Raw genomic sequence first — 22,529 nt, 5'->3', positions numbered from 1 at the left:
GGTCGCTTGAGAAAAAAAAGCAGTTTATTCCAATCCATACAAACTGGACCCGGCGTGATGCACACGATCCGACTGCACACGCACGCAAAGCTACAGCACGCTAAAACGAAACGCAACAAACCCTTTAACCCTCCTTTAACAGGGAAATAAAGGAAGCAGGCATAGCATGTTAAAAACGCTGTAAAGATAGGTGAGAGAAGGAAGGAAATAAGCTCCTGGTCTCACTTCCTGAGCAGCAGGAAAAGAAATGTAGGCAGAACTGGGCCGTTCAGTCTCTAGAGCAAACGAGTGCCGAGGCAGCCGACGTTACTGGTACGACAGTGACCAGCAGCCGGACTGAACCACATCACACCGACTCGGCTGGGTTATAAACATTTCTGTGATTTGTATGGTTTATGGCAGGGTTTCAAACCCTTGGGTTGTTCGCGAGCCAAAACTGCCCCCTTGTGGAGCTTTTACGTTACATCTTGTAAACCACAGTAGGACCAGATTGTCACCATTTTCTTTAAGTATATTTTCTATCTGTGCTTTGTTTTGTGGGTCGTTCAGGGACACGAGACGTCCAGTGTGACAGGATGTGCCTCACCTTGACCGAGTCCAGCAAGCTCTTTGGGAAGAACCTCCTCAGACCCACATCTTTTCTGCAATTAAAGACAGAAGTGGTTCATTCAGCTTGTGTAATTACAACTACATTACTGAGCTAATACGTTACGTCTGGTCAGGGTCACTGCAGGCCTGGTCACACCACGAAACGCTGGGCGCAAGACGATGCACCACCCCAGAAAAAACACACCCGCTTTGTGTACAACTTGTAACGGGTCTCATTTGTTTTGCATTATTCTACACAGATCACTGAAAACTTTGACTTTCGGTCACTCCAAAACCTTAATTTTGTTTCTATTCAGCCATTCAGTATGACCCAACTGAGCTTGAGCTTTAGGTCGTTAACTGATTCTCTAATACAGAGCAGAATTCATGGTTCCAGGTCCTGCAGAAGCAAAGCAGCCCCAAACCTTCACGTTACCACAACAACTGACCGTTGGTCTGATGTGATGTTAGCTTTGTCTTCTAAAAAGATCCTCCTTTGACTTATTAGTCCAAAAAAAAAAAAAAAAAAAGGTCTTATGGGTCATCTAGATCATCTAGACTTTCTGGCAAATAAGTTCCTTGTGTTCCTTTAGGTCAGCAGTGGTTTGTTTGCACCTTGCAGCTGTACATCTGAGGCAATTGAGCACTGCTGTTCTTTAAATGTTCGTAAATGTGTTTTTGGTTTACGACCATTTAAAGTTTATTCATTAATGAATAATTGCTCTCACTGTGGTTCCCTGGAGTCCCATCGCCTTAGCAACTTAACTTTGGCTAAGTGGTTAATCTAGCAACTAAATACAATTAAGAAGGACAGTGGCAGTCTAGTGGGTAGTGCTGTGGATTACAACTAGAAGATTGTGGGTTTGAATCCTGGGTCTTCCATGTATTCACTGTTGGGTCCCTGAGCAAGGCCCTCAAATCTGCCCTGGATTGTTCCGATAATGACAAATACATAGAAGCTGTTAGCAAGTGTGGAAAGGTCAATGCACCTACTGACAAATAAAGTGATGCTTTAGGTAATAAATCAGGCCAATTCTACATAATCTGATCAGGGATAAAAGCTAACAGTAATTAGAAGGTCCGTATTGATTTCAGGTTATGTTTAAAGCCACATTTAGGAAATAATCACCCCAGGAGTGAGCTCTAAGTACAAAGATCATACCCAAATTTGGTCAAGCGTTTGAATTATTTAGAAGCTACTGGACCGGCTGCCGTGCCCCGTTTGTGCCAGTACGGCAGCAGAAACAGAATTTCTGTCGGTGCAGCAGATGTGTCGGGATTAATTATTCTCCTCTTTAAATAGGGCAAACGGGGTTCTGAGAGACCGTTTATCCTGACCCAAATACAAGACCACTGAAAATAGAATCAGATGAACCAAAGCTTCTACTTTCCTGGAGGTTGGTAGAACGCAGAACAGGAATGAACGGGCCAGTGATGAACACGTCGCTCATTAATAAAAATAAGCTGGTACGGACATCACGATCTGTAGATAATGTATACACACTGATCAGCCATAACATTAAAACCACCTCCTTGTTTCCATATAGAAGCACTTTGTAGTTCTACAATCACTGACTGTAGTCCATCTGTTTCTCCGCATGCTTTGTTAGCCCCCTTTCACCCTGTTATTCAATGGTCAGGACCCCCACAGGACCACCACAGAGCAGGTATTATTTAGGTGATGGATCATTCTCAGCACTGCAGTGACACTGACATGGTGGTGGTGTGTTAGTGTGTGTTGTGCTGGTATGAGTGGGCAGCGTCCTGTGACCACTGATGAAGGTCTAGAAGATGACCGACTCAAACAGCAGCAATAGATGAGCGATCGTCTCCGACTTTACATCTACAAGGTGGACCGACTAGGTAGGAGTGTCTAATAGAGTGGACAGTGAGTGGACACGGTATTTAAACACTCCAGCAACGCTGCTGTGTCTGATCCACTCATACCAGCACAACACACACTAACACACCACCACACCACCACCATGTCAGTGTCACTGCAGTGCTGAGAATCATCCACCACCTAAATAATACCTGCTGACCATTGAAGAACAGAGTGAAAGGAGGATAAAAAAGCATGCAGAGAAACAGACGGACTACAGTCAGTAATTGTAGAACTACAAAGTGCTTCTATATGGTAAGTGGAGCTGAAAGTAGAAACAAGGAGGTGGTTTTAATGTTATGGCTGATCGGTGTAGTTTGTAAAGGTTTGAAATAAGTAATAAAACTGACTTACTCAAGTAATTCATAGTTCGATTTCTTATCGAGAGCGTTTCCTGGCATCTCTCTGAAAAACCTCCTGAGGAAAACAGAATAGAAAAAGCAGAACAGTGACATTCAATGTTCACGCTTAGACACAGTCACATCATTATGAGCACCAGCTAATATCCAGAGAGACTCGATAAGGTCCTGGTAGGTCGTCTCGGGTATCTGGAGCCATGCCGACTGCAGTGCATCCCACAGGGGGCGTGGGGGAGGATCCATAGAGCCAACACGACCATCGAGGTCCCACAGATGCTCGATTGGGTTCAAATCTGGGGAATGAGGGGGGCAGGGTAGTACTTGGAAGTCTTGGTCATGCTCTTCCAACCAATGTGGGACGTTTCTAGCCATGTGACGTGTCGCATTGCCCTGATGGAAGATCCCATCCGCCCCAGGGAAGATAATCAGCATGTCTGGGTGTATGGATTCATACCCAAATAGACCAATGAAGTCGTGTCGTCATTTTGTAGTCCACGCCATGTTGTTATGCCCATATTTGGTAACCCGGGTCTAAGAGAAATTTTGAATGGGAAAAATGAATGGAGATTTGGAAAATTGCCTCTCTCGCATCCTGTAGTCATAAAAAATGTTCCAGAGCTGTTAGGTTTAGTTTTATGGAGATTCTTCTGTCTATTATCACTGGATCCTCTAAATTATGAAGTCGTTAAAGAGTCAAAATATGAATATCGCTACATGTAAGCTAATGCTACTGCGCACTGAACTGACGTCACTAGACTGGAAGCCTATAACCCATATCTGTTTATTTAGCACAGGATGCGTTAGAGCCCATTTTTTTGAAAACCCCGTTCATTTTCGCCATAGGAAATCCGAGTTAGACCCGGGTCTCCAAATATGGGCATAACGAGGACTACAGAATGACGCACGACTTCAGCGGTCTATGGGTTGAGAGTCCCTTCCACGTGGATGCGCGGGTCCCCAGACCATAACGCTGCCACCACCAGCTCGTGTTCTTCCACCAATGGTTGCAGGTCCGTTCTATGATGTTTCTCGCCGGACACGCCAACGTCCATCCATACGATGAAGCAGAAAACGTGACTCGTCGGAGAAGGCGACCCTTCGCCCGTCATCGGAGGTCCAATTCAATTCAGTAATGAAGTGGTCCTAATAATGCGACTCGACTGTGTAAAATAAGACGCTCACCTGATTTCAAGGCAGCCAAGTTTAAGTGCAATATCTTGATCAACCTGATCAGCTACTTCCATCATATAATCACTCCTCACCTGGAAGAGATGAATGCATTTAGCATGTTCTCCACACTCGCGTCACACAAATTCACACTTCACAAGTAAATCACGGCACGGTGTCACATTTACGATACTCACAGCAAGCATAACATTATGACCACCTTTCTAATATTGCGTTGGTCCCACTTTTGCTGCAACTCAGATGCACTGTGTATTCTGACACCTTTCTATCAGAACCAGCATTAACTTCATCAGCCATGTCACTTGCTGCCTAATACACTATATCTCACCTACTAACAGGTGCCGTGATGAAGAGATAATCAGTGTTATTCACTTCACCTGTCAGTGCTCATAATGTTATGCCTGGTCAGTATATATATATATATTAGTCTTAGGGCTCTTCTCCGAGTATTCAGTATTGGTGTGTCAGTATCTGGAACGGCCTTCTCTACATCTAGTGTGGATAACTCGGTCTGTACGTTTTCCGTATCGTATTTTTGGTTTATTTCTGACGTTGGGGTGAACCTCTTTTAGTTTAGTGTTTGTTTGTGTGTTCCATTCAAGTCGCCATTTATTTTAAATGTAGTGTGGAAGTTTGAGGTTAATGATTCCTCTATCTCAGGGGTGGGAAATTAAATTTTCCAAGGGGCCACATAAAAAACTGGGACTGTTGTGGAGGGCCGGACCAATAAGGTGAACTTAATTCTGCTCAATATTAATTTTATCTCTTTATTTACATTTACATTTTTAGCATTTAGCGTCGACGTCTTTATCCAAAGCGACTTACAATACAGTTACAGTATACAGTCTGAGCAATTGAGGGTTAAGGGCCTTGCTCAAGGGCCCAACAGCAGCAACCTGGCAGTGGAGGGCCTTGAACCAGCGACCTTGTATTTACTAGTACTAGTATTTACTAACCTTAAGCACTAAGCTACAACTGCCCACTCTTTATGAGAAGCAGTAAATTGTACAGTTCTAATAAGCTGTTAATGTTTAGATGTTACAATTAGAAAATTAGAAGTAGGCAGAGAAGAAACATCAACATTATTTTACTATTTAAACAAACAAATGCAAAAAAAAAACAAATGTGAACAAATGTGCAGGTTTTTACACTATTTAGTTTTGAGTCTAATTACCACATTTGTTTTTCAGTCCTTTGTTATTGTTGGATATTATTTTTAAAATCACAGAGCTGGTCCTGACTCCTTCAGTTCTGGGATGTGTTAAACTTTATAAAAAGCTTTTGCAGTTTAGTTAGTGAGGCTTCAGGTGTGACGCTCAGCATCGTTCATGTTCTTGTATTTCTCTGTTTAGTACCGTAACGATTTAAAGCCTAAATTGTGATCCTTAAACAGCTTTACACCTGACTTCAGTAAATAAATACTTCAGAAGTTCATGTCTTGTTAAAAACTCCACCATCAGTCACACTCAGTTCTGTTCGCATCACGGTGAAGCTGATACACTCGCACACACGTAAACGAAACTTACGGATATTTAAAGACACAGCGCTCCCGTCAAAATCAATCCTGTTATATTGCATGTTTGATGTACATTTATTTACATCTAATTTTTAATTGCCTCGAACCTCATGCGGGCCGGTTAGGGATGTCTCAATGCCCAGGTCTGCTCTATCCTCTCAGCTTTTTTATTTGTTATTAGGTATATAATATGGCAGAATTCTTCACCAGACATAGACGCAGAGTTTGTGCTGAATGTAAAGCGGTAGGAAGCTATACCGGAGTATTCGCCATCTTACTTGATGGTAGAAGTAGTTTAGTGCTGGCTGGTCTTCAGTAAACTGTTTAAGGAAAGCTTTGGGCAGGTAGCGTATCCTCAGCTCATATCTGAAACAGAGAGATTTTACAGATATATTTTAGAATCTGAACCGAACATGAATTACACGATACAACACGTTTGCTTTGTTATTTTTTGCTCTGTGTACATTTCTATATGATCTTACTATGTTGGAATATATACTATACTGCCAAAAGTATTCGCTCGTCTGAACTTGAGTGACTCCCATTCTTAATCCATAGGGTTTAATATGATGTTGCCACCCTTTGCAGCTATAACAGCTTCAACTCTTCTGGGAAGGCTTTCCACAAGGTTTAGGAGTGTGTTTACGGGAATTTTTGACCGTTCTTCCAGAGGCGCATTTGTGAGGTCAGACACTGATGTTGGACGAGAAGGCCTGGCTCACAGTCTCCGCTCTAATTCATCCCAAAGGTGTTCTATCTATCTCGCTCATCCACGTCTTTATGGACCTTGTGCTTTGTGCACTGGTGCGCAGTCATGTTGGAACAGGAAGGGGCCATCCCCAAACTGTTCCCACAAAGCTGGGAGCATGGAATTGTCCAAAATCTCTTGGTATGCTGAAGCATTAAGAGTTCCTTTCACTGGAACTAAGGGGCCGAGCCCGACTCCTGAAAGACACCCCCACACCATCATCCCCCCTCCACCACACTTTACACTCGGCACAATACAGTCAGACAAGTACCGTTCTCCTGGCAACCGCCAGACCCAGACTCGTCCATCGGATCGCCAGACATTGAAGCGTGATTCGTCACTCCAGAGAACACGTCTGCCTGCACCGCTCTAGAGTCCAGTAGCGGCGTGCTTTACCCCATGCGCTCGGTGATGTAAGGCTCGGATGCAGCTGCTCGGCCAGGGAAACCCGTTCCGTGAAGCTCTACACACTGTTCCTGAGCTGATATGAAGGCCACATGAAGTTTGGAGGTCTGTAGTGATCGACTCTGCAGAAAGTTGGTGACCTCTGCGCACTATGTTACTCAGCATCCGCTGACCCGCCCTGTCATTTTACGTGGTAACACTCGGTGGCTGAGTCGCTGTCGTTCCCAATCGCTTCCACTTTGTTATAATAGCACTGACAGTCGACTGTGGAATATTTAGTAGTGAGGAAAGTTCACGACTGGACTTGTTGCACAGGTGGCATCATGGTACCACGCTGGAATTCACTGAGCTCCTGAGAGCGACCCGTTCTTTCACTAATGTTTGTAGAAGCAGTCTGCATGCCGAGGTGCTCGGTTTTATACACCTGTGGCCATGGAAGTGATTGGAATACTTCTGGCAATATAGTGTATACTAGAGTCCAAAAATGTTGAAAACTCCTGTCTTTGGAAATCAGACTAACACAGAACCGCACAGGCATCACAAATCTCAAAACTCAAAACTAAAACAGCAGCTGGCAACACGTAAGCGCTGCTGTGTGACAGAAACAAGGCTGACGTCACAACCCGAGGTTTAAACGCTCAACCTTTATTAGCTTAGCGACTAGTACAAGGCTCAGTGTTTCAGCACAAATCAAACACTCCTAATTCCGGGCTTCTCCGAGGCTCACCGGTGGGTGTAGGAAGCTGACTCACCTCCACTCGTCCTGCGGGTGACTGCGCTCGTAACGCTCCCTCACGTGCGACACGCCCATGTCCGGGTGAAGCCAGTGGATCTCGCCCGTCTTCAGGTGACTGAGTCGCAACCCGAAACACGCGACGCACCTGACCTTGTGGATGTCCACGATCTTCTGGATGATGCCCTAGAAACAGAATGGGAACGGGATCATGGGAAGGATCAGTATACTACACTCACTGTCCATTTTATCAGCTCCACTTACCATATAGAAGCACTTTGTAGTTCTACAATTACTGACTGTAGTCCATATGTTTCTCTGCATGCTTTGTTACCCCCTTTCATGCTGTTCTTCAATGGTCAGGACCCCCACAGGACCACCACAGAGCAGTTATTATTTAGGTGGTGGATGATTCTCAGCACTGCAGTGACACTGACATGGTGGTGGTGTGTTAGTGTGTGTTGTGCTGACACAGCACCTCACTGTCACTGCTGGACTGAGAATAGTCCACCAACCAAAAATATATCCAGCCAAGCGCGCCCCGTGGGCAGCGTCCTGTGACCACTGATGAAGGTCTAGAAGATGACCGACTCAAACGGCAGCAATAGATGAGCGATCGTCTCTGACTTTACATCTACAAGGTGGACCGACTAGGTAGGAGTGGACAGTGAGTGGACACGGTGTTTAAAAACTCCAGCAGCGCTGCTGTGTCTGATCCACTCATACCAGCACAACACACACTAACACACCACCACCATGTCAGTGTCACTGCAGTGCTGAGAATGATCCACCACCCAAATAATACCTGCTCTGTGGTGGTCCTGTGGGGGTCCTGACCATTGAAGAGCAGCATGAAAGGGGGTAACAAAGCATGCAGAGAAACAGATGGACTACAGTCAGTAATTGTAGAACTACAAAGTGCTTCTATATGGTAAGTGGAGCTGATAAAATGGACTGAGTGTAGAAACAAGGAGGTGGTTTTAATGTTATGGCCCCAAAGGGATCAATAAAGTCTTATCTTAAGTTTGGTTCTCCCTCTAGGGGACTAGTGCGGTTCTAACAAATACAAACTTATATTAGTTCCAGGAACAGCACCATCACCTCCTGTTCGACCCTCTGCACACACCTTGACATCGGTGGAGTCTCCGTGTCTGATGTTGCTGGCCCAGTTGCAGGGATCGTTGCTGCTCTCGAAATAATGGAAGACCTTGAGCACCCGCTCCATCGTCCCAGCCGGCCGTTCCGTCCCGCCACTGAAGCGCGGTTTCACCCCCTGACTCGGGCCATGGTTCACGTTAGGGTCCAGGTAAGCTGCCGCCATGCCGTTGGTAGGCGCTAGGTGTCTGTCATATTCTGCAGGAAAGACACAAACAGTGATTTATTTACTAACTGGAATCGGCCAAACAAAAACGCCAAGAAACGGCAATTTTAAATGTCGAATTCTGCTGATTTTATCATTTTATTATGTATTTATTTTTCTCTTATCTTTTCCCAATTTTTCATAGTCAATTTGTCTTCTGCTGCTGCGGTCGAGGTGGGTATGTTGCTGCTCACGCCTCCTCCGACCCGCGTGCAGCCCTTAGCGGAACCCTTTTTCACCCGTGCACTCTGCACAGACGCCTCTATCCACCAGTCAGGGTCCTTGCACAGCGTTTGAAGACCCCGCCCACGTATCCCTCCCTGCAGGCACTGCCAATTATGCCCGCTATATGGCGCCCAGCCGACCGGTCCCAAAGCCGAGTTCCGAACCGAGGAGTTTACAATCTCGGTGCTGGTGTGCTAGCGGAATGTTTTATTTTTATATGATCATAAGTTGGCAACATAGGGCAATTATAGCCTAGCGGTTAAGGTACTAGACTAGTAATCAAATGGTCGCTGGTTCAAGCCCCACCACTGCCAGGTTGCCACTGTTGGGCCCCTGAGCAAGGCCCTTAACCCTCAATTGCTTGGACAGTATACTGTGAATGCAAAGCTCTGAGTACTGACCACTACTCAGTTTTTAATTACTGTAATACCACAAAAGGTGTTTATTAGATCTTGATGGTGCTTCACTTTCATTATTATCAATCGCTTTATCCTGGTCAGGCTTGCGGTTGGTCCGGTAGGTGCTATGTAACAGGGGAGAGCTGTTTTGCCCACCCATCTTGCAGACGGGGCAGACAGGGTCTTCCCTCAGGGTAATAAATCAGGATTTGGGCTGAAATAAGCAGCTGCGTATCAAATATTACAAGAAAACATTAAAACTAACTTCACTTCATATTCAGTCAGGGTTTTTGTTAGTTTTCTGACACTGATTTATTGCTCTGACTAGGAAAAAAACCCCAAAGTGTATGGAAGCAGACACGGTGTCTGAGGTCTGTGATGCCAAGCTAGAGTCGGCCAAAGAAAAATGTGTGGTGTAGCCTAATGCATCATATTTCATCTAAAAAACATACTGGATCATGAAATCTACTATTACTGTTACATTAAATTACATTATTATTTACACCGATCAGTCTTAACATTAAAACCACCTCCTTGTTTCTACACTCACTGTCCATTTTATCAGCTCCACTTACCACATAGAAGCACTTTGTAGTTCTACAATTACTGACTGTAGTCCATCTGTTTCTCTGCATGCTTTGTTACCCCCTTTCACCCTGTTCTTCAATGGTCAGGACCCCCACAGGACCCCCACAGAGCAGGTATTATTTAGGTGGTGGATGATTCTCAGCACTGCAGTGACACTGACATGGTGGTGGTGTGTTAGTGTGTGTTGTGCTGGTATGAGTGGATCAGACACAGCAGCGCTGCTGGAGTTTTTAAACACCTCACTGTCACTGCTGGACTGAGAATCGTCCACCAACCAAAAATATATCCAGCCGACAGCGCCCCGTGGGCAGCGTCCTGTGACTCAAAAAGCAGCAATAGATGAGCGATCGTCACTGACTTTACATCTACAAGGTGGACCGACTAGGTAGGAGTGTCTAATAGAGTGGACAGTTAGTGGACACGGTGTTTAAAAACTCCAGCAGCGCTGCTGTGTCTGATCCACTCATACCAGCACAACACACACTAACACACCACCACCATGTCAGTGTCACTGCAGTGCTGAGAATGATCCACCACCTAAATAATACCTGCTCTGTGGTGGTCCTGTGGGGGTCCTGACCATTGAAGAACAGCATGAAGGGGGGGTAACAAAGCATGCAGAGAAACAGATGGACTACAGTCAGTAATTGTAAAACTACAAAGTGCTTCTATATGGTAAGTGGAGCTGATAAAATGGACAGTGAGTGTAGAAACAAGGAGGTGGTTTTAATGTTATGGCACATGGACTCAACAGGACAACAGAACGAGTCCTGTTGTATCAGGCACCAGGATATCACAAACAGACCCTCATCTCACCGGGATCTCTCACAGCAGCGTGGTTTTAAATATGCAAAATCTCAACGTCCTGCTGCTGTTCCATGCAGTCTGGGTTACTGAATCTGCTGAACACATCTGGCGTCTGGATTTCTTTCTTTTTTTTAATCTAGCAGAAAACATTAGTGTGTTTTGTCACATCTGACCTTAGTAATACCGACTCGGTGACTGATACAGGATGAATAACTGTGTATTAGTTCAAATTAATCAGAACAATGTATTTATACATTTCTTTATTTCTTTATTTAGTTGTTTTATACTTACACTATGGTTATATTCATGACATGAAGGGTAGATAATTCTCATTCTCAGCGACCCAGGCAAACACAATCTAATTCCACTGTGGTTTACTAGATGTAACATAAAGCCTCCACAAGGGGGCGGTCACATACAAGTTTATTTAATTATTTAAATTAAATCTTTTTCGGCTCACGGCCCACCTAAGGGTGGTGACCCAGGGTCTGAAAAACCCTGAGTTAGTGTTTATACAGTTGACCACAAGTACGTAAGGGTGTGGCCGCGCCTCTTTAACTCAAGGCGTGTGAACATAGGGGCAAGACTTTGCATCTTACAAATGTTGGTGATACATCATGCTATTTCGGAGCGCGTCAAATCTGATCTAACACCTTCCAATTTCTACCCGTCAATCATCCTCTCACTAATGCCGGTCCCTGCTCCCGACTGGGGAGGACGAGGCTGCTCCACGCCCCCTCCGACACGTGCACAGCAATGGAACATCTTATCACGTACACTCGACGAGTGCAGGGCTGTGCACGGAGGGCCACACCCTCTACCGCACTCCCTCCCCATCTCCGTGCAGGCGCCGCCAACACGCCAGCAGAGGTCGTAATCGCACTGGTCTGAGAGAGAATCCCCGTCCGGCTTAATCCCGCCTCTATTTGAACAACAGGCCGATCGTTGTTCATGTAACCGCTCAGCCTCAGCCGGAAGGCAGAGCCGAGATTCGATACGATGTATTCGAGATCTCGGCTCTGGTGAACAGCGTGTGTTTTACCGCATAATGTGCTAACACACCCATCGGCCATCCTCCCCACTCAGACACAGCCGTACACGTCTTTGTGTAGGCACCCACCCGACTGATAGCGCCGCTAGGGATTCGAACCCCGTCTCCCAGTGTTAGTTAGATAGTTGGGGGGGCGCAGATCAGAATTCAAACCAGCGGAGAAATCAATACCTGAACGTCTGAACCTGTCTGGCTGTTAGTTTGTCTCGGACGTTCCGCTCGCAGTTCAAAGTCCTCGTCTTACCTTTAGTGCAACAACGGCAGCACGTGAGAGCCAGAGCGCTGATAACGGGTGCAGGAGGACGATAATCTGAACCCTCAGACACTCTCCTAAATCTCAGAGTACACATCTACCTCACTGTGTACACAGGGAAGTACTGAGCACTTCCTGCCGGGGTAATCCTGCACCGCACATATCCAAACACACACACACACACACCGGTAAACAGTGCCGTGTTTCCTCTGCTCTGACATCACGTCCTGTTTATCACAATGCACTGGCAGCGTGCAGCTTCAGCAGGTCACTATGAATATCCAGTTCCTGTCTGGCCCTCCCGCAGAGGCTCATCCTGACCGGTGTAGATTCCAAACAAGTTGAAGACACCCGAGAACTATCGAGCTCGGCACTAAGCTCGGCGTTTAGGTGATCATTTGTTTTAATGGCGTATATTTGCGTGAGCCTTTGAGCACCAGCTTTTAGACGGAGTTAGGTTGGGTCAGGTTAGGTCATCACATCCTTCCACATATTCCCATATTCTTCTTTAATATCCTTCAGGATCAATAACGTATATACACCGATCAGCCATAACATTAAAACCACCTCCTTGTTTCTACACTCACTGTCCATTTTATCAGCTCCACTTACCATATAGAAGCACTTTGTAGTTCTACGATTACTGACTGTAGTCCATCTGTTTCTCTGCATGCTTTGTTACCCCCCTTTCATGCTGTTCTTCAATGGTCAGGACCCCCACAGGACCACCACAGAGCAGGTATTATTTAGGTGGTGGATGATTCTCAGCACTGCAGTGACACTGACATGGTGGCGGTGTGTTAGTGTGTGTTGTGACACAGCAGCGCTGCTGGAGTTTTTAAATACCGTGTCCACTCACTGTCCACTCTATTAGACACGCCTACCTAGTCGGTCCACCTTGTAGATGTAAAGTCGACGACAGACGATCGCTCATCTATCGCTGCTGTTTGAGTCGGTCATCTTGGAAACCACAATGGAAATAAGTCTATGGACTTTTTGTGTTATCCCTGACTGTTTCAGTTTTTTATAGGAGGTATTGTATCTATTTATAAAATATGAAATGGTTCAATAAAATCAAATCAAATCAAATCTTCTAGACCTTCATCAGTGGTCACAGGACGCTGCCCACGGGGCGCTGTTGGCTGGATATTTTTGGTTGGTGGACTATTCTCAGTCCAGCAGTGACAGTGAGGTGTTTAAAAACTCCAGCAGCGCTGCTGTGTCACAACACACACTAACACACCAGCACCATGTCAGTGTCACTGCAGTGCTGAGAATCATCCACCACCTAAATAATACCTGCTCTGTGGTGGTGACCATTAGTCAGTCAGTAATTGTAGAACTACAAAGTGCTTCTATATGGTAAGTGGAGCTAATAAAATGGACAGTGAGTGTAGAAACAAGGAGGTGGTTTTAATACTATGGCTCATGTGTTTTTTTATTTTGATAGTGCTCTATTATAGTAAATCATTGATGAATCAGAGATTTGCTTCTTTTTGTGGGTAATGGCAACGCAACAAGCAGGATCCTTTTTCTTTTCACCACACAATCTATATCTGTCCACCTCAAACAGAGGATTCAAATAGAATAGCTGGTTTTCCCCTCATATCTAACTGTCAATCAGCACCAAATCCGTCCCTCTTTCACCCTCAGTCTGAGGTGCGTGTACGTACTCGGGTTTCTCAGGAAAGCAAAACTATACCGAGCTCCGTCGTTCCCCCCCCTGATTCCTCTCTTCTGTATAAAAGAACAATTATAGGGTTTTCAGCAGGAGGAACCGCGGGAGGATAACGTTCCCGACGATGCACCGTTCCCCTCAGCGTATCGTATTGCTTATTCCAGCCACGCCGACAGAAGCACTGAGCTTATTAAACCGCCGAACAGCACCGACTGTACTCCAGCTCTGAAGGTTCGGTGTGTGAGCTTTAAATATAAAGGTCAGCAGACGTTTACAAACACACACACACACACACACACACACAGAGCGCTGCTTTAAACGTTTACAAAACATAAAAAAGCTGCCTACAGTTTTCACAACACACACACACACACACACACACACACACACACACACCTACGTCTGCTTCGCCTAGTGAGCCCTAACACTCACAGAAACAGAAAACAGATCTGGACTGCAGGCAGGCCAGTCTAACATGCACACTCTCTCATTATGTAGCCATCCTGCAGGCAGTACTAGCTTAACGGTTAAGGTACTGAACTAGGGCCGCTCAGGTGGCGCAGCGGTAAAAACACACATTGGAACCAGAGCTGGGATCTGGAATACATCGTATCGAATCTCGGCTCTGCCTGCCGGCTAAGGCTGAGCGGCCACACGAACAACGATCGGCCTGTTGTTCAGATATGGGCGGGACTAAGCCGGATGGGGTCTCTCTCCCATGACTGGTGCAATAACGACCTCTGCTGGCTGATTGATGGCGCCTGCACAGAGATGAGAAAAGAGCGCTCTCAGGGTGTGTCTCTCCGTACACAACGCTGAGCTGCACTGCACTCGTCAATGTGTGGGTGATAGGATGCATCAGCTGCTGCCCACGTGTCGGAGGGGGCGTGGGTTAGCTTCGTTCTCCTCAATCAGAGCGGGGATCGGCATTGGTAAAGAGGAAGCGTGACGCAATCGGGCGATTGGACGTGCAGAAAATGCATAAAGAAAATATATAAAAAAAAAAAAAAAGGTACTGAACTAGTAATCAGAAGGTTGCCGGTTCAAGTCACACTGTCGGGCCCCTGAGCAAGGCCCTTAACCCTCAATTGTTCAAGTGCTTACAGTCGTAATTGTAAGGTGCTTCGGATATAAGTGTTGCAGTTAACAGGTTCAGCCCAGACACACCACTGATGTGAAGTATTTAAGATTAAGGACTGTTAATGTTATCGCTGCAGTGTTATCGCCAAAAGTATTTGGACACCTGACCATGAGCTTGCTGGACGTCCCATTCAAAAACAAATGCTATTAAAATAGAGTGGCCTCCATCTCGTGATCTTTTCAGCTTCTCACAAGACTTAAGTATGTCTGTGGGAATTTGTGCCCAGTCAGTCAACAGAGCGTTGACTGATGTTGGTCAAGAAATCCTCTGCTGATGTTCCGATTCATTCCAGAGCTTTGAGTGGGGGGGCTGAGGTCAGGGCTCTGTGCAGGACACTGGAGTTTCTTTAAACCGAGCTTTTCTTAATGTATTTGTAGAGCTTGATTTGTGTACAGGGACACAGACATGCTGGAACAGGAAAAGACCTTCCCTAAACTGTTGCTGCAAGGTTGGAAGCACATAATTTCCTCTATATCATTGAATTATTACTCTTGTTAGCAACTGATGTGACTGAAACATAAAGAGTGAAAAGAACTGGAACGTGAATTGAGGATTTCTTGACCATCATCAGAGCCCAGCCGTATAAATGCTCTGTTGACTGAGTGGGCACAAATTCCCACAGACATACTTAATGCCAAGTTCACACTACACGACTTTCCGAGTGGTCAGGTCACTGTACGGTTCACGCTACACGACTGATCGGTGATAGGGGGTCACACACTACACCATCTATCACCGACTGGAATCGCAGGCGAGCTTCTCTGGTCTCCCAAACTACGTTCTGTCCTGAGAACAAACGTGAGAAGTGACGAAAAGTTTGATGATACCACGTCAAAACATGCACGTCAACAAGTAAGCGAGCGGTCAAAGTTTCCGCTCGGATCGAGTCGTTGAGTAGTTCACACATAGCGATTGAGAGCCGAGTTTCGATCGCCGAGCAAAGACGGCAAATCTAGCGCCGACCAGAGGAAAAATCGTGTAGTGTGAACCAGGCGTTAGTCTCGTGAGAAGCTCTTCTCAGAACAGCGGCTGTTGTTAGAGCTGAAAAGATCACGTGATGGAGGTCACTCTATTTTATTAGCATGGACAAGCGTTTGGACAAGCTCATGGTCAGGTGTCCGAATACTTTTGGCCATACAGTGCAAATAGACAGACAGGACAAGTACGTTTTTTGTTTGCTGCAGGGATTCTGTTTATTTCTTTTCACTTCCCGTCTACAAGTGCTTTAACTTTTGCATACGAGTATTTGAATAGCAAAAAAACAAAACACACCCACCCCAAACACACCGACAACCTACTACACACACACACACACACACACACACACACAACAACAACGAAGAACAGGGTGCTGAATCTCTGAGACGAGCTCAGCCTCGTTACACGCTCAGATTAACGAGGGCGAGGAACGTTCTACATGTGCGCTCTTCACGGGAACCTTCACAGTCAATTCAAAAGTATTTGGACGCCTGACCACGAGCTTGTTGGACGTCCCATGTTAAAAACAAATGCCAATTTGAGCTTCTCACTGGACTTTAGTAAGTCTGTGGGAATTTGTGCCCATTCAGTCTTTGGAGTATTTGTATAACTGGGCACCGATGATGGTCAATAAATCTTCAATCTTTTACTGTTTCAGCCAGATCAGTTGCTAACAGGTGTAATGAATCAACTATATCAAGGAAATTATGTGCTTCCAACCTTGCAGCAACAGTTTAGGGAAGGTCCTTTCCTGTTCCAGCATGACTGAACCCCTGTGCACAAAGCAAAGTCTATAAAGACATGAAGCAAAGCTCGGTCATCTTCTCCAGTGTGTTCCCGACTAACATCAGGAGTCCAGCCATACAAACGCTCTGTTAAGTGATTGGGCACAAATTCCCACAGACATACAGTACTTAAGTCTAGTGAAAAGCTCTTGATCACAGGAACCTTCACAGACCATTTCAGAGGAAAACATATCAGAAGTGGAATCTTATTGCTGCTGTAGGACTCGAATATGAACTGACAGGCGCATCAGCCAGGAAATATTAAAGCTGATTCTTATTTCTTTTGTACCTAATTCCGCCCGTGACAGATTTTTAGATGATATTTATTGGTCATGAAACAAACAAGCCTATTTTCTGTGCTTTGTGTTACCTGCCACATAAATGACACAAATTAGCCTAATAAAATAACACTTTTTTGAGGAACGGAGAGTTGTGTATGATCACAAAAACACAACAGCACTAGGGGTGGGTTTATAAAATAGATTTTTCGATTCGAATCGATCTTTATTTGAACGATCCGATATCGATTCATATAAACGCGAGATCGATCTTTTAAATACGCCCCTTTTTACGGTGCACACGGAAATCTGTTACCCCCTTTAATTTCGCCTGACCAGCCAGTGTTTTTTCATGCAACGAGATCTGACCTGCGCATCAGTCCAGCACGGCAGAAGCTCAGGTTATGACCACTACACAACTTTTTGCACTGATTTTCGCTCGGCGACGGGTCGGTGCTGGATTCGGGAGGAACTCGGTGTTCGCTCTGCGATCAAAACTCGGCTCTCGATCGACGTGAGAAACAGCGAGGGGAAACACAGGGGCGAGGTTGTAAACAGGTGGTGGAGCGCAATATAGTTTCTATCAGAATACATCAGCACACACGCGAGTTTTACAGTATTTCTGACCTGATCGTTCTCTACAAAACAAAATATTTATTAACCTCCAACTCACTATAGAACGATCCATGCTGCTCGTGTTGCCAAATCCACTCGGATTCATTTATTTCATCGGTGCACAAACTTTCATCTCTCGCTACTTGTTGATGTGCATGTTTGGACGTGGTATCATTAAACCTTTCATCACTTCTCACGTGTGTTTTCGTGACAGAACGTAGTTTTGGAGAGCAGAGAAGCTCGCCTGTGATTCCCCCTGGTGATGGATGGTGTAAAACCCCCCATCGCCGATCAGTCGTGTAGTGTGAACATTACAGCGACCAGGTGTTAATCAGAGTGTCGTGTCGTGTAAACTTGGTATAAGCTGTTCAACAGCCAGGTGTATGTTTACATTTACAATGTTGTAGCGTGTCAGACATATAAAATAATAATAAAAAATGAATGTTACTGTTTTCTCTTTTGGATTAATTATTTATGTAAACAAAATACACAAATATTTTTAATAATGAATGTTTTTTGTACAATTATCACATTCGTTCTTTGAACATCTGTACATATTTAAACAAAACCTGTTAATGTAACTCAAATACGCCTAAATGTGTTGAATCGAAATTGAATCGAAAATCGAAGATCGAATCGGGACCTTGTGAATCGGAATCGAATCGATCCAGGAAATTAGTGGCGATACCCAGCCCTAAACAGCAAATTTCTGGTCTTACTTATTTGCTCGATTTGCTTTTTACATTAATGCCAAGTTCACACTACACGACTGGATCTCTTGTAATCGGGAGTCTTTTAAGTCGTTGTGTATTTCACACTACACGACTGATCTGCGATAGGGGGTTTCACACTACACCATCTATCACCAGGAGGAATCTCAGACGAGTCTGTCTGGTCTCCCAAATTACGTTTTATCAAGAAAACACACACGTGAAGTGACGAGGGGTTTATAATACGTCCAAAAATGGACGCCGACAATAAATGAGAGATTAAAGTTGTTTGTGCGCTGATGTGCAGAACGAGGAGAACGAAGCGAACCCACGCCCCCTCCGACACGTGGGCAGCAGCCGTATGCATCTTATCACCTACACTTTGACGAGTGCAGTGCAGCTCAGCGTTGTGTACGGAGAGACACACCCTGAGAGCGCTCTTTCCTCGTCTCTGTGCAGGCGCCATCAATCAGCCAGCAGAGGTCGTAACTGCACCAGTCATGAGAGAGAGACCCCATCCGGCAGAGCTGAGACTCGATACGATGGATTCGAGATCCCAGCTCTGGTGTTCTAGCGTGTTTTACCGCTGTGCCGCCTGAGCGGCGTTTATTATGATTTTAACGTCATGTTTTACACACCGCGGTTCCACTCATGACAAAGACAGATAGTTACTGGTTACACAAGATTCACCAGTTCATTCATGGGAGGAAACCGGAGCTGAACAGACACGGGGAGAACATGCAAACTGCACACAGAAAGGACCCCGACCGCTCCACCTGGGAATCGAACCCAGGACCTCCTTGCTGTGAGGCGACAGTGCTACCCATCGTGCCGCCTGGCATCATTTAAATGCAGTTCAAGAGCACTTTGCATTGCAAAATTTTCCCGAGAACACAAGCTGGCCAATGAAATTACATGGCAGGTAATCAAATAAGGTGTTTTATTAAAGGTAAGATGATCCTCCACCTTAAATCACCTTTTAATAACAGACCAGACCTCACACGCCCCTCATACGCCTTTAAATATTACCATCGACGTAGACTCACTTGGTTATATAGTTTACAACATACTACCTTAAAACGTGAACACGCAGGTCACATGTCCGGCTGATTTCAATCGTTTGAGCACCAGTACCGAAAGCTTAAGGTGGAACTGGACTGATTTGATAAAACCAGATATAAATCAATAAGAAAATCGACCACGGCAGACGTGTAGTGATAAAGTGTGTCACTTCTAACCTCAAACCGGCTTCCTGTCACTACAGCACATCTCAGAGGAGGTCGGTGGGCTTCGGATACGCATAAATACCCCCCCCACACACACACACACTACTGGATGTAGGTGACATACTTGGCAGAGGAGACGTGTAGGAGTAGACGCAGGCTCGGCGAGCCCAGCACAGAGGGAAAGGGTTGCAGCCGATGCTCTCCATTTGCTGTCCTCCTCCTCCTCCTCTTCCTCTTCCTCGTCCTCTTCCTCCTCCTCCTGCTGGCTCTCTCTCCCAGGCCCAGCGGCTCTGCGGGTCCCTCTCGCACACATGGGAAGCCCAGGGCCGCCCGGGCTCACCTCGACCCCCTATGACCTTCGCGATGCCAGGGCCACTCGGAGAACACGGGGGGGCGACGTGGTCCTGGAAGAACCCCGATCCGAGCGGGCGCAGCGTGCCGGGGACGCGTGAGAGGAAGGTACGGCGATGCCGAACACGGAGAGTCCTCTACATCAGCGCTGGCACGGTCACCGAGTCCATCCACATCCACCAGAGCGGAACAGAGGAACACGAGCGTGGACAAACGAGGAGGGAATACAGAACACCTGACTCGAATAGAAACGCTCAAGAAGGAACAGAGCGCTCGCCGGCTCCTGGAAATCCGGAGCAGGAGCGAAAGCGAGGCTGAGGCGAGTGTGTGTGAGGATTTGCGCCCGGCTCAGAAACTAAAAACGAGCGACGGAGTAGGTAGGACAGGGAGGGGTGAGGAGCTGAGAGACAGGAAGAGGATGAATCAAATCAGGCCAGCTGAGGCGGGAGGAGCCGCCTCATCCACATGCAAACTCCATTCGGTAAGCTGCTCTGCTATTCGCCGAGGCGGCTGATGTTTGCAAACAGCACATGAGCGAGTCCGGTGGTTACAGATCAGGTTTGACCAGGCTCACCACTACTGTCTGATGGTAATAGTGAACACGGGCCTCGTTCGAACCGCCTGTCTCCGCCCACGCACGATAATACACGTCAACGCTCCTAGGACTGTCCGAGCAACAACGAGACGACTTGTACAGTGTTGCTTCATTAAGAAGCATTAAAAAAGTAATTTATAAATGATCTGAAGACCTGGAGTTGCTTAGAAACACTTCCAAGAGACTCTATCCCTTTTTCTTCCAATTTAGTCATAGCCAAATAGTCTTCTACTGTTGGACACCCCGATGGTGTTCGAGGAGAGTACACTCTCCTGACACACGCTCCCTCTGATGCATTCATGGTCCACCGACCCCTACTTATTCGCCCGTACTTAGATGGATTGGTGCATGAGACCAGCTTTAGGGTACAGAGTAGGGCTAAAACGATTCCTCTAGAAACTCGACTAATTCGATTACTAAAAATCATCGATTGAATTTTTTCGCACCGAGGCATCGTTTAATCCACAGAACTATATACAGCTCGCGGTGTTCCGCACGGACGGCTTTTACTTCTGCTGTGAGCAGGTGACGTGGAGAAGCCGAGGGCTGCGTCCGAAATCTCATACTAAAACAGCACTTAACGGGACTTAATCCGGGTACTTTTCACGTACAGTTCAATGAACACTACGTATTCGGACACGCTCGTCGCTCCCGCGTACCGTTCAGTTTGAAAGTGCGATTATCGAGGGGCGAACAGAGGAGACCGGACAATGAAAACCACAGAAAGTTTGAGATCATTTTAAGCTGGAAAAAACGAAAACTCGGAACAACGTCCACACCATCAGAGCGTCGTGTTGATACGCCGACTTTTCTTCATCACAGCCACCACAGGCATTTTTAAAGACTTAGATAAACACACACGTACACACACACACACACACACACACACACACACACACACACACACACTAAATCTACCTCATCTAGGAGATACAATCCTGATAGAATATTTTTGCCTCCTACAAACGCCACAAAGCCTCCCAACAAAACATTAAAGCTTTATGTTCTGCGTGAGCTGTAGCTGAAACTTTTAGTTCTGAAAGTTGCACAGATTAGAGGTGATGTTTATGTATTATTGTTTATTATTATTTATGCCTTAGTTTTAGGTCGCCTGTATAGATTTTAAAAGTAATTCGGTTTATTTTTGATGTATTTATTTTTGCATTTCAAAATTGTTCTCTTTAAACTGTCCTGTATGCAAAGAATAAAAGTGTGCAATTCGTCTTATTTAATCTTATACGTATTTATTTTTACTCTTTATTCAAGCAAAAGTATTTCTTATCCGATTACTCGATTAATCGCTGGAATAATCGATAGAGTACTCGATTACAAAAATAATCGATAGCTGCAGCCCTAGTGCTGAGAGTCACCCGGTGATCTCCACGTTCCTCCGCTTCTATACAGGCGGCTCGGGATACTAACCAGGGTCCTTACACTGCGTCGAAGACCCCGCCCCCCTTTTTGATCCGGCCTTTTCCCACCCGGCAGATTTCTTTTTGTCTGCTGCAGGCACTGTCGATCGCGCCTGCTAGGGGGGCGCCCAGCCGATCGATAGCAGAGCTGAGACTCAAGCTCGGGGATTCTTGACCTGCCTCCTTTTGTTATTGTCTAATGAGTAGCTTAGAGGTTACGGCACTGGACCGGTAATCACAAGGTTGCTGGTTTAAGCCCCACTATTGCCAAGTTGCCACTGTTGGGTTCCTGAGCAAGGCCCTTTATCTTCAATTGTTTGATTTGTATTCAGTGATAATTGTAAGTTAATTTGGATAAAAGCGTCTGCTAAATGCCACAAAATGTAAATGTCATATTTATGGGCACAGAGAAGTCAACAGCTGGAATAAATTCAAAATTCGAATCTTAAGGAGCGTGTGCATGCACCAGACGCTTCTTAACACCAACCAATCACAGTATCCTGAGTACATAAAGTCAGGCTCAGCCCTGCGTGAATCCTCCACCATGATGCATCTCACCTCCAACAGGTGTGTATCCACGCACAAACCATCCTACAAAAGTGGGTTCAAACCAAAAATTTAAGCTTTAAAATGCCGCCGTGCTGCTTTTTCCTCCCTGT

General features: G+C 45.8%; 1 protein-coding gene across 8 annotated transcripts in view; it reads right to left on the bottom strand.

The window, feature by feature from the left end:
* ptk2ab (protein tyrosine kinase 2ab) overlaps positions 1 to 22,529 on the bottom strand; it is an 84,348-nt gene that overhangs the window by 47,380 nt on the left and 14,439 nt on the right. For 2 of the 8 annotated variants that reach the window (XM_062992443.1, XM_062992442.1), the window contains exons 1-7: positions 19,637 to 19,721; positions 8,546 to 8,772; positions 7,439 to 7,605; positions 5,812 to 5,899; positions 4,012 to 4,091; positions 2,825 to 2,887; positions 587 to 641 (exon numbers count right to left, since the gene is read on the bottom strand). In XM_062992443.1, the coding sequence (XP_062848513.1) occupies positions 587 to 641; positions 2,825 to 2,887; positions 4,012 to 4,091; positions 5,812 to 5,899; positions 7,439 to 7,605; positions 8,546 to 8,772; positions 19,637 to 19,718 (762 nt within the window). In that variant the 5' untranslated portion in view covers positions 19,719 to 19,721. Of the gene's footprint in view, positions 1 to 586; positions 642 to 2,824; positions 2,888 to 4,011; positions 4,092 to 5,811; positions 5,900 to 7,438; positions 7,606 to 8,545; positions 8,773 to 19,636; positions 20,053 to 22,529 lie in introns of those variants that run through there. The other 6 variants (XM_062992446.1, XM_062992445.1, XM_062992447.1 and 3 more) reach the window with 5 other exon arrangements.

The sequence above is a fragment of the Trichomycterus rosablanca genome, chromosome 3 (genome assembly GCF_030014385.1).
Source record: "Trichomycterus rosablanca isolate fTriRos1 chromosome 3, fTriRos1.hap1, whole genome shotgun sequence".
Lineage (NCBI taxonomy): Eukaryota > Metazoa > Chordata > Actinopteri > Siluriformes > Trichomycteridae > Trichomycterus > Trichomycterus rosablanca.
This window is presented reverse-complemented; position numbering and strand designations above follow the sequence as displayed.